At 42.5% G+C, this 13,261-nt stretch overlaps 1 protein-coding gene across 7 annotated transcripts in view; it reads right to left on the reverse strand.

The window, feature by feature from the left end:
* ddah1 (dimethylarginine dimethylaminohydrolase 1) overlaps window positions 1–13,261 on the reverse strand; it is a 79,456-nt gene that overhangs the window by 51,514 nt on the left and 14,681 nt on the right. Inside the window, exons 2-4 of one of the 7 annotated variants that reach the window (XM_060066901.1) lie at window positions 12,646–12,745; window positions 3,377–3,433; window positions 1,926–2,958 (exon numbers count right to left, since the gene is read on the reverse strand). The exons of 1 other annotated variant lie outside the window; for it this stretch is intronic. In XM_060066901.1, coding sequence (XP_059922884.1) covers window positions 1,933–2,958; window positions 3,377–3,433; window positions 12,646–12,745 — 1,183 coding nt within the window. In that variant the 3' untranslated portion in view covers window positions 1,926–1,932. Of the gene's footprint in view, window positions 1–1,925; window positions 2,959–3,376; window positions 3,438–5,561; window positions 6,244–12,645; window positions 12,746–13,261 lie in introns of those variants that run through there. 5 more of the 7 variants (XM_060066903.1, XM_060066905.1, XM_060066904.1 and 2 more) reach the window with 5 other exon arrangements.

The following is a 13,261-nucleotide window of genomic DNA, read 5'->3' on the forward strand; positions in this document are numbered from 1 at the left end:
TCATCTATTCAAGACCCCATGGTTATCCTCATGGTGAGGTTGATGTGGTTTCACGAATTTCACTAACTGCTATTCAAACATGTTTCATGAGATATTAGCTAAACATTTCTAAAGAAAATGACTTCTAACAACTGACTTGCATTGTTTCTTTAGGAGATGGTGGAGCCCTACACCCAAGCACCCCCGACAGCAGCCAGCACCCCAGTACACCCTACCACATCCATCATACCACCACGAAGGAGGTCCAAAACAGTGGCAGAACTCCTGGCTGAGGAGGCCCTTCAGGAGCAGAGGCGCCATGAAGAAAGTGAGGCCAAGACGGATCGCTTTTTGGATCTCTTTGAGAGGATGGTCAACAAATTATAATTATTGATTATTGTTGTTCCTATGTTTTTTATTCTTGCTATTTATTAATTTATGCTATTTATTATTCCTATTTATTATTGTTATATATATTTCTAATTTTAATGTTACTTGTTGAACAATCAAATATTCCTGTTTACAAAAGTTTTTTCTATGTGTGATAAATGCTACAAGAAGCAGATAGTTTTAAAACATTCTTTTTTTAACTATCAATCAACAAATACGTGAATAACAAAGTATGAACATAATCATCAGGATAAACTTGTATGGGAACATAAATACCAACAGTTAACTGTAGAAAAACTATTTACAAGTGATTAGTAAGCGTAATTACATTTAAAATAGTTAGTAGATAGTTTAGATGGTAACTATTATAGTAACTATCAACTAGCAGATAGATTTCAAACATTTTTTTTCTGACAATCAATCAACAAATAAATAACAAGGTATGAACATAATCATCAGGATAAACTTGTAAGGGAACATAAAAACCAACAGGGAACTGTAGAAAAACGATTTACAAGTGATAAGTAAGCGTAATAACTAGGGCTGTAACGATACACAAATTCACGATTCGGTTTGTATCACGATTTTTGACCCACGGTTCGATACATCCCACGATTCTTTTAAATTTAAAAAGCATTTTATTTAAACAACACTTAAATACCAATTATCTTAATGTAACATTTAATAACAAATAATTTGGAACACTGAACAGATTTGAACCGAAATAATACTATTAAAGTATAGCTAAATTAATAAAGAAATAACCAAAGATTGCAGTTGGAGGATGCTTTTTGCTGGTAGGCATAATAGGGCCCCTTTAACTGTTTGGTTGGTTTATTGAAATATCCTTATTAGCGCTTCTTATTAGGCTATGTAGCTTAAATAATGACATAATCAGGCCGTATAGAATGCAACATGTTTAATAGCCTAACTTTCAATAGATGAGGAAAAACATGAACGTCGCAATAACGAGGCATAGTGTTACGAGTAGCATATGTGTGTGCGGGAGAATGGCAGTGTGCGTATGCGTGTGTGAGTGACGTCAGCGAGTGAGTGGACGAGCGAGGAGAGCGAGCGGTAGCGCGTGTGTCTAGTGAAGAAGCGAACGAGTCCGGTAGAATAAAGTACCCATCCTGTCAATAATCGGTGGCCGCTTCATTCCGACCTATAAGCAGACAAACTGCCAGTCAAATCACACAAAACAATAGAGACAGGATCACACAGGCAATTTTTTTCACGCTTGGCCCACTCAGGATAAATGTCGTTCATATCGCATATGAGGACTTCGACGGCTGTGGAGAAATGCAATCCTCCGTAGCCACGGAGAGCTGTGATCACAGAGAGGGCATCTCGTCACATATTTACGGCATCGATAGGAGGGGGCGCTGTCAGCAGACTATTATTTAAACAAATTATTAGCAAATTTCAATCGGACAATTTGACCGAAGAGTTAGAAAGGGCATATCGCGCTTCTGCCTTCTCACACCGCGAGACAGGTTCGTGGCTTTGAGTATCGCGATTTTCGGTTTGATACGCGTATCGTTACAGCCAGAGTAATAACATTTAAAATTCATATGAGACTTGGGCAGCCAGTGAGTCTCGGATATCAAATCCTGGTGTTTCATTGAGTCCAATTTGTTCTTGAGGGGGATGGGGGTCAAGGTCATCCCTGGCAATGTCTTCATCAGGATCCAGTGTGTCTCCATTATTTAAGCAAACATTGTGCAAGAAGGCACAGGAAGCAATGACCTGGGGGGCAAAGGTAGGCTTGACTTCTAGTGCCCGGAAAAGGGTTGACCTCCACCATGTCTTCATCATCCCGAAGGCCCGCTCTATCACAGAACCCGCCTTGGATTGGCGGTAATTAAAGCGCTGCTGCACCCGCCCAATCACCGGCTCTTTATAGGGAGTCAACAGACATACGGGCGTCTGGAGGCAGGGGTACCCACCATCACCTAAAAGCATGTAACCTGGCGGTGGATACCTGGCAGTCAAATAAAAATAACTGTTTTTCATTACCCTTTTGTCATGGACAGACCCTGGGTAGCCCACAAAAATGTCCAAAAATGTCCCCTTTGCATCGCATATGGCCTGCATGTTAATTGAATAAAAGTTGTTGTAATTTAGATAGTTTAATTGATGTAGTTGTGGTGGCTTGATCCGAATATGGGTTCCATCGATCGCCCCGACAACATTTGCAAAAGCAGGGGTCCCTGATAGATCAGCAAACCCTTGCCCTACTGCTTTCAGCTCCTCATAGGCCTGTGGGAAGGAGTTCACCCTGTTCAAATTGTTCCAGATACTTTGTGCCACCCGGTGTATAACTCTGTGCACAGTTGCCTTCGGTACACTGAACACACTGGATACCACCCGGTATGACAATCCATTGGCAAGCCAATATGTGTAGATCAGGATTTCAAATTGATTCCCCCAACCATGATCTTGCCCCCTGTCCAGGAGCCTCTGCAGGCTGTTCATGGCACGTCTGTACAGGCGAAAGTCTTTCCACAGTTCAGCCCCCTCATCGCGCCATATCCGCAGGATGGGCACAGTCGCATCCACCCTGCAATACATAGGTGGACGATCCGCCTGGAGAAACAAAAAGACTGATGTTCAAACCCTAACCCTAACCCTCTCAGCCAGATGAACCACCAAAGTGGTTCGATCAAATCATTTGAGAATTCATAAATCATTTGGCTAAGATTTTCATATCGCGGGACAGCACAACGTAATTTCGCCTATGAATCCTACTCGATACGGAGCTTCGCTGGGGAGGAGCCGACACCTACTTGACACACGCCCCGATGCAAACCATTACATCACTATTTGAAACCACTTGATGATAACATTTCCTAACTCACCCGGCACTGACAAAAATAAATTAACACATACATGGTTAAAAAACAGATCGTATACAAATACATACGAAAGCTAGCCTACATTTCCAGCTGAGCCGGCTGGCTAACTGATATTTCATACAATGAAAAAATAAAGAAGTTACACGTACCATCATTTGATTAGTCAGCAGACGTATGCGTCGTGATACATTCGTCGCCTCCGGTGTCTTTCTTTAGCAACAGACAGGCGTAAAAACAGAAAAATGGCCAAGGCAACCAACATTATAACCGGTGAGGACGGTATCATGAATTAATAATTAATGTGACTCAATTGCCGCCTTTGAGAGGGGTCTGTGCGCGTGGAACTCAACTGTAGACATACCCTATATCAAGGTAGTGTAATGTTCTGTTACGTAATTGGATGTTTTTTGTGTTTTTCCTTCTGAACACCCACTGATCGTAACTAATAGAAATTAACGTTTTAACATTATTTAGGATCTTCATGCTCTTCCACCGGCACATTTTGCGTGTTTCCATCGGTTATTGTCTACTTTTAATAAAGAAACCAAATGCAATATGTTCTTGTACTGTTGTGCTTTGATATAGTGGTCAGTTAGAATGAAGATCAAATCACATTCCAGTGACCATAATGTGTTTGTGCATGTAAGACATGGATTTTTGTAGCCTATCAACTAGGGCTGTAACGATACGCGTATCAAACCGAAAATCGCGATACTCAAAGCCACGATCCTGTCTCGCGGTGTGAGAAGGCAGAAGCGCGATATGCCCTTTCTAACTCTTCGGTCAAATTGTCAGATTGAAATTTGCTAATAATTTGTCTAAATAATAGTCTGCTGACAGCGCCCCCTCCTATCGATGCCGTAAATATGTGACGAGATGCCCTCTCTGTGATCACAGCTCTCCGTGGCTACGGAGGATTGCATTTCTCCACAGCCGTCGAAGTCCTAATATGCGATATGAACGACATTTATCCAGAGTTGGCCAAGCGCGAAAAAAATTGCCTGTGTGATCCTGTCTCTATTGTTTTGTGTGATTTGACTGGCAGTTTGTCTGCTTATAGGTCGGAATGAAGCGGCCACCGATTATTGACAGGATGGGTACTTTATTCTACCGGACTCGTTCGCTTCTTCACTAGACACACGCGCTACCGCTCGCTCTCCTCGCTCGTCCACTCACTCGCTGACGTCACTCACACACGCATACGCACACTGCCATTCTCCCGCACACACATATGCTACTCGTAACACTATGCCTCGTTATTGCGACGTTCATGTTTTTCCTCATCTATTGAAAGTTAGGCTATTAAACATGTTGCATTCTATACGGCCTGATTATGTCATTATTTAAGCTACATAGCCTAATAAGAAGCGCTAATAAGGATATTTGAATAAACCAACCAAACAGTTAAAGGGGCCCTATTATGCCTACCAGCAAAAAGCATCCTCCAACTGCAATCTTTGGTTATTTCTTTATTAATTTAGCTATACTTTAATAGTATTATTTCGGTTCAAATCTGTTCAGTGTTCCAAATTATTTGTTATTAAATGTTACATTAAGATAATTGGTATTTAAGTGTTGTTTAAATAAAATGCTTTTTAAATTTAAAAGAATCGTGGGATGTATCGAACCGTGGGTCAAAAATCGTGATACAAACCGAATCGTGAATTTGTGTATCGTTACAGCCCTACTATCAAATAATTATTCACGACAAGACACGTCTTCTTTTGCATAGCTCCTCCTAGCGATGTGTGTGTACACTATCGATTGAAGGAGCTTGGTTAGATTTCATTCCAACCAACTATGGGAATGTTTTGATATGTTGAGGGGAGTGTCTTATGTCTGCATTTATTTGAAAGAGCATATGCACAGAAAAGCAGACGGACGGAGTTACAATGTGACGCGTCACATCACATAGGGAAGTTAACGCCAGCATTTCTGACGTTTTTATCCACTAATTCATTATGTTATGTGAGGCAACGCAACGTATGCTTGATCTGAAACATGCCTACTCTTGGCCTCTGTTGAAATAGCAGTCAGCTGTCCACAGTCAGCGACGATGAAGCCACGTAATGGAGGGGTGTCTCATTTCTTAGGGGAACGTTTTACCCCTCTGTATTGAGGGGCAAGGGGAAGGGGGAAGGGGTAAGGGGAAGGGGTAAGGGGGAGGGGTAAGGGGGAGGGGTAAGGGCTAGAAATGGGATTGGGCCTAACCCTAACCCTGGTAACGAAGTTTTTAGTTTCCTGTCGCATGGCTTTATTTCATAGCGTGAATATCTGTTGAATAAACAACACCTTTCCAACTTAGAAATACAACAAAAACAAGTTTCACCTTACCTGATACTCTGTGAAAGGTTTGGTTTTGGAAAAGCCAGAGGTACCCGATTGAAATCCAGCAACGAAAAAACATTGACTGTTCTAGAATGCACAGCTAGGCTAAAGATAGCCACGTCGAGCTCAGATGGGATTAACGTTAGCGTTACTAGGCTAGCTCTCCCAGCCAAGTCACCAGCTCTCAAATCCCCACTTTCCTTCCTTTCCTTTCTCACAAACCGCCCTATGACCTGTCTGTGACCCCTCTGTCCTGAGTCCTATTCGGCTGAGTGGACTTCCTGTATGCAAGCTGTCCTGTAGCTATGTGGCAGACCGGCGGTTCGCCCGTTGTGTTTGGGGTAACCGAACTTGAAGGAGGTGATTAATGCGGGGTTTACACCTACCCGATAGTGGGCCCCGATGGTGCCCGATGGCTTAATCAGCAGCTATCGTTATAACATCGGCAAATAGCGTGGTTGCATCGGGAAACACCGTTACTCTTCCCGGGAACATCGTTAGACAACGGGAAGAAACGGGAAGAAATGCTCAATGATCGGGCAACATCGGGCAACATTGGCAAAGAACGAACATGTTTGTTAATTTTGGGTCTATCGGGGTAGAATCGGTTACCAGGTGTTGCTATGGGCTAATCGGCTATAATCGGGAATAGAACGGGAGTATAACGTAAGACACCGCAAGTCGTTCGGGAATTTTCCTGGGCACATCGGCTATATTCGTTAATCTTCTGCGCTTTATCGTCTTTATATCGGCAACCTCAACACACGAAAGACCCTCGAGAACCCTCGACAAATAACGATTGTGAGTGACCAGATTGTGTTAAGGAAGACCCTCAATCTGCCACTTGGGTATAAATAGGGGGTGATGGATGGATGTCCTACTTTTATAATTACAGGGGTACTTCGCCCATTTAGAACCGGCGTTCTATTATTATAAAATCACTATTGTAATATAAATGAATATATAAATAAATATCAGTCTAAACCAGTCTCCCCTTTGCCTTCTATCGAAATGACGCCAAATGACGTCAAATGACTCCAAACGCACTTCGGGTGTCTTCCCTGGCATAAATCGTTATGTTATCATTATAACATCGGGTATGTGTAAATGCTACCCCGATAAATTGACCCGATCATACATTTTTAGCCCGATGTCACCCGAATCACCCCGACTTCCACATCGGTGGTCCATCGGCCATTAGCGGCCATTAGCGGGATGGTGTAAACGGGGCTTAAGGGGATAGTGTCTTGGTGCGAGTGTGTATGTGGGGTTAAGGTCATGGTGAGTGAGGAGGAGAGGGTTGTGTCATTTGATCACGTGGCAAACCTCTTTACAAAACAGCCTGCACTGCACACATGAAGAGGAGGGCAGTGCAGCATGATCCTCACACAGCAGCACAACATTTCATAAACATTAAAAAAAAAGTAATCTTTCGGCCTGATAATAATAAATAAGTGACTGCGACAGCTTATCTTCCCTCTTCATTCCATGTCATTCAATATATAATCGTGATAGTACTCCTTTCTACTTCAATGTTTTTACTTAATGTCCTGGTGCATACTGGGCAAGGAAGGCTTCTCTGAAAAATAGATCAGGGGGCTTACCATGTAAAACAAATGCAAAATTAAAACTCATTAAAAGGGGACATATTATGAAAACAACACTTTTCCTGGGATTTGGGGTGTTGTTTTGGGTCTCTGGTGCTCCCACACGCATATAAACTTTGAAAAAAGTCTGTACATGATTTTTTTGAGTGAGATATGCATTTCTGAAAGTACCCCGCCTACAGGAGCAAGGTACGATTTATGACTCTGTTTTCTGGGAATAAAAAAAAAAGAAAATCAAGATTTCAGTTCGTTTTAGAGCCCGACCGATATATCGGCAGGCCGATATTATCGGCCGATATTAGGCATTTTTCAAACTATTCGGTATCAGCATTTATAATGGCCGATAAATGAATATAAAAATATAAAAAAAAGATAGTTTGTCCACCAGAGGGCGCTCTAACGCCCCAAACCGGCTGATTTAGGCAGAGTGAATGACGGAGATCGACGGAGATCATCGGTGTTGTTCATGTGTGCAAGTGTGTTCATGGTAAGTTGGCAACTGTCACGAGACATACATTGCTTGAATAACAATTAAAAAAACATCCCCATCAATTCTCTAACGACGATAAGCATGACTTAATTCATGACTACCATGTCCAGTTTTGCTGTTGTTACGTGTTAGCTGAGAGTGAAAAGGATTTAAAGGATAACTACAAATAACCAATGTTAGGGAAATGTGTTTGTTTTGTTGCGCGTTTCTGGATTTTTTTTTTATATATATATATCGGCCGATATATCGGCATATCGGATTTTTAAATCACAAAATATTCGTATCGACCTTAAAAATTCTATATCGGTCGGGCTCTAGTTCGTTTATTAGTTTTTTCGTTCCTATTCGGCGGGTCCTCTTATTGGCTAGTGTGCTTCGTTGCCCTGTGCTCTTCAAAATAAAAGTTCTTCCGTTTGATAATGTCGACAAATATTACTGCATTATAGACACTAGCAGTCACAGAGGACCACACCACCCACAGTCAAGACTGACACGGCTTCAAATAACAATAATAGCATTCATAATCATTTGAAAATGAGAACTTATGAAGTTATGATGACTTCATTGTTGATGTTTAGCCACAGTTAGCCACAGTTAATACATGCAGAGTAGACCTGGGGTCTGTACTACGAAGCTCGATTAGAGGGTTAGCGAGGTATGTTGAGCTGAAAGCCTGGGTTAGCTGTACCACGAAAGTCGATCTCTTTAAGCGTCGCTGTATCGCCATGGTGACTTATGCACACAACCAAACCTGGTCGGGAGCAGCTTTTTCGGCTTAGTCTAGCCGGAGATCGGCTACTTAAATCGGCGTGCGCAGCTTCCTAGCCCCTCCTCCTACAATGGCGTCACCATTTTTGGGTGTTACCGTGGACCTCGGCGCACTGTACAGGCGTCTCTCCGGAGACAGAGGGTTTTTCGGGACAGAACTGATCCCTTAACATTTTCTGACCAAATTCTTTATGAGAGATACAGATTCTCAGAGGGTATTCGTTATCTGATCGACCTTGTTGGACCGTATGTAGTCAATGCTACACAAAGAAGCCGTGCACTCACTAGCCGCGTTTACATGGACACATCTGATCTGCGTAGATTTCTATGCCGAATAGAAAATGATCATGCTAAGCGACGGGACATGGGTGTTAATTAATGACGTGTTCACGTATCATAGTGTCTGCGCGCGTCCGAGATAACTGTAAATGAGGCTGAACGTTAAAATACTTCTTAACTTAGAGAGACCACTCTCTCCCACCAGTCTTGGCTGCAGACTCGCATTCAAATTCCTCTTGTTTGCGGCGGAGGTGGGGTTAAATATAAAGATTGGACGTAGCTGTGCTGTCCTCCTGCTTAATTTAAGGAGCAGGCAGAGAAAAGTTTCTCCTGCTGTGCTTTCATTAAAATCAAATTCACAATGCCAAATAGTGATAAGACGTCCATTATGTCGCCGCCGGTCCAGAGATGTGTCAGGTGTGCGCGAAAGACATAACGGACACAGATCTATTCCGCATAGAAATCTATGCGGATCAGATGTGCCATGTAAACACGGCTAGTGTTGCGCAGTGTGTCTGTGTTTCAAGTTCGAAGGTGGCCCCGCACGTTCAACGTACATTAACCTATAGTCAAGTGCCTTGTTGTCCATTATCCTTCATATAACCGCGACAGTCAGTGACACAATTAGGCCTTGGCATTTTTTATTCTACAAATTCATATTATAGCTGTGAGAATTGTTAAGAAAAATCACCTCAAAAGTCGGAAAACCAAATCATAGGCTAGGCTTCACCTGAAATTATTCTAATGGATGCTTACAACTTACCACATTGAATAATATTTTTATATTTATTTTTGACTTGGCCCCAGTTTCGTAGGAGCAAACATGGGCCCCCACATACATGGGGGTAAAAGGGATGATGATACATAATATTTTTTAGACAATATGCAGAATCTTTTCACTTACAAATTAACACGGTCGGCTATTTTTTGCCAGCACCCCACCCTAGCCATATTATGGGCAACCGTGTTCCCCTTGGCTGTGATTTGAACTTTGAATTCCTCGTAGGAGTTCATAATAATACACTGCTCGCCTTGGATGAAATACACCCTCTTGCGCGATTTACTTTGCATAAGGGTGAGTCAAATGACGCGAGAAACGCCCCTTTTATGTGAACGCGCATTGAACCTAAAGCGGAAAACCTGGTTCAACTAATTGAATCTAAAGTGAGCTTCGTGGTACCATTTAACTCTGATTGCGAGTTGCGGCATATGGGGGCGCGGCAGGAGTGCATCTACGTAGATGATTTCCCGGAAATGTGAACAAGTGAATGCAAACGTTGTCCCGAGTGTTTAGCGCTCTGCACAGCCACCCCAGACTGTCAGCAGGGAATACGTCGAAATGCATGTACGTCATTATTCAAGTATGGTTAAACATGACTAACAATCATTATAACATCGTTATAGGTCATGAAAGTCGAAAAAGCATAATAGGTCCCCTTTAACCATAATAAATTGTCAAATAATGACGTACATGTATTTCGACGTATTCCCAGCTGACAGTCTGGGGTGGCTGTGCAGAGCGCTAAACACTCGGGACAGCGTTTGCATTCACTTGTTCACATTTCCGGGAAATCATCTACGTAGATGCACTCCTGCTGCGCCCCCATATGCCTGGTCAAATCTGCCCGCGCGCGCTTCAAGGAAGGTAACCAATCACAACAGAGTTGGGTTGGCAGGAGGGGGGCGGAGTAGGACGAAACCGATCGTTGACAGAGAATGCTGAAAGCGCCCAGATGAGAGGAAGAGTTTCCTAAATCTACATCATTTTTTGTGTATGGTAAAAAATTACTATCAATCATTAGAACAACGTTTATACGTCATAAAAGTCAAAAAGCATAATAGGTAAGGCTGGGGGTAAACAATTATTTATCAAACGATTAATCAGGCGATTATTTTATCAATTAGTCGACTAATCTAATGACCAATTGGACGTTTTTTTTTTTTTTTCTGTTGCTCGATTAATAAAAACCATAATGTATCTCAAATAAATACCAAAAAATTCTTAATAATATACTTTATCTAATACGGAACCCGTAAAGGGACATGAAAAAAATGTGTGCGCATACTCTCTTGCGCTCCGCCTCCAACTACGAGATGGTTAGTTACATCTTTCCTGCTGTCGGCTCCCAGACCGAGGAGCACAGGTGATACGTTCCCTCCGGGTCCGATGCGCTCTCGGGGGCATGACCCTTCACTTTGACCGACAGTGAGTCTGCTTATAGGTCGGAATATGATGGAATGAAGCGGCCACCGATTCTTGACAGGCTGGGTATTTTATTCTTACACACAACCGGACTCGTTCATGACTTCACTAGACTGACACGCACGCCATCGCTCGCTCTCCTCGCTCGTCCACCTACTCGCTGACGACACACACACACACACACACACACACACACACACACACACACACACACACACACACACACACACACACACACACACACACACACACACACACACACACACACACACACACACACACACACACACACACACACACACACACACACACAGTGATATGCGCACGATGTTTACCCATGCTCATGAGATACTTTCTCGTGCGCACGAGATACTTTCTCGTGCGCACAAGATACTTTCTCATGCGCACGAGATACTTTCTCATGCGCACGAGATACTTTCTCATGCGCACGAGATACTTTCTCATGCGCACGAGATACTTTCTCATGCGCACGAGATACTTTCTCATGCGCACGAGATACTTTCTCGTTTGAGATGCTCCAACATTGCTGTCGTGCTCTTGTGATATGCCAACTCCATTTGGCAAAGAGTGCAAATCACAACACCTTTCCGTTTAGGACTTAACTTGAAGTATTTCCATACCTTTGATGATTTCGTGCGCAGACATTTTCCTTTATTGTGACTTTCGTCCATTTCTCCGTCGAAAATCGTCGACGGAGAAATTTGACGTCGACGTCATCGACGCATCGCTACAGCTCTAATAATAGGTCCCCTTTAAACATGACTATCAATCATTATAACAACGTTTATAGGTCATAAAAGTCGAAAAAGCATAATAGGTCCCCTTTAAGGGCCAATAATGCCTACTATCATACATTAGTCACCATGTCTGTGGACAAATTTGTATGCACTCACATATAATATATCCCCCCCGCCAACAAAATCTCACTCTGAACTCAGTTCAAAACTGGAGAGCCCAGCATTGCGCATTTGTTGACCTTTATGCATTTACAGTAAACAAATTATTTTTTCTTGCTGGAAGATATTTTATATTGTTTTCATATTATTATTTACTGACAGTGATTACAGAATGCGAGTGTGTGTTATATTGAAAGCGAGGCTGGGTGTGCCTATGAATATAGGCTACAGTGAGTTTTTTAAGGTGCTGTACAAGCAAATCATATTGTCTACTCTGTACAGTGACAAAGAGTGTACAGTAACCTACTTCATTCAATATCGAATAGGCTACTGTAGCCTACACTATGTACAAATGGTTTTGCTCTTTGCTCATGGCAGTTGTGACAGTCATTTTAACATGTCAGCAGGCAAGCTTCACTCATTCCAGGATGTATCATGCTTTGTCCTATAGCCTACTTGGAACGTGTTTTGAAATGGATCTATAGTAGCCTATATAAATTTGCCAGCTGGAATACAAAGCAAACTCTCCCTCAAATGCACATTCAAGTCTTGTATTGTCATCCCCAAATAATGCTGCAATGTATATAATATACATCTTTAAATGCACAATAATGAGTCATTATTATTATGACTTATCAAATATTTTTATTGGCTCCCAGAATGCAGGTCTGTTAGTGACTCCCAGTATCTCTAAAAACAGACTGGGAAGTAGAGCATTCAGTTACTGGGCTCCTTTACTGTGGAACCAGCTCTCCCCATGGATCAGAGAGGCAGACACTCTAACTAAATGTAAGTACAGCGCCCCCCCCGCCCCCCCCCCCCTCACCTTTCGCACCTTGTAGTTTGGCCTTGGCGTCTCGCAGTCTCTCTGTGTTTCCACATATTCTCCACAGCTCCATCCCTCTGAACCAACTGCAATTTTTCCCCTGTTAAAAGGATTTTCCTGGGAGTTTTTACTCAGTGGATGTGAGGGTTGAAGGGAAGAGGATGTTGTTATGATGCTCATGCTATGTAAAGCCCTTTGAGACAAACTGTTTGTAAAAACGGGCTATAAAAATAAAACTGCCTTGCCTTGCCTCACCTGCTTGGACTGTAATTCATATTCATGCTACTAGTTTGATCATTGACTGTCTACATGAATAGTTGCACAGAGGAGATTCTTATAGAGGTCTTATAGTCAAACGGTATAGGGCAGTGGTTTTCAAACTGTGGGGCGCGCCCCCCCTGGGGGGCGCCAGAGTTCTTCAGGGGGGGCGCGACGTGAGAAAAAAATAAACCCGATAAAAACCCTCAAAGTCGATGATTCAAATCATCAATCGTACTTCAACTGTAGAAGTAACATAACTAAATACATTTTCAACCGTTTATCTTCGTGCAAACCATTTAACAAATCTACACACTTGTATCTTCGATAATATCTGAACAGAATTTCGATATCATTT

The sequence above is a fragment of the Gadus macrocephalus genome, chromosome 12 (genome assembly GCF_031168955.1).
Source record: "Gadus macrocephalus chromosome 12, ASM3116895v1".
NCBI lineage: Eukaryota > Metazoa > Chordata > Actinopteri > Gadiformes > Gadidae > Gadus > Gadus macrocephalus.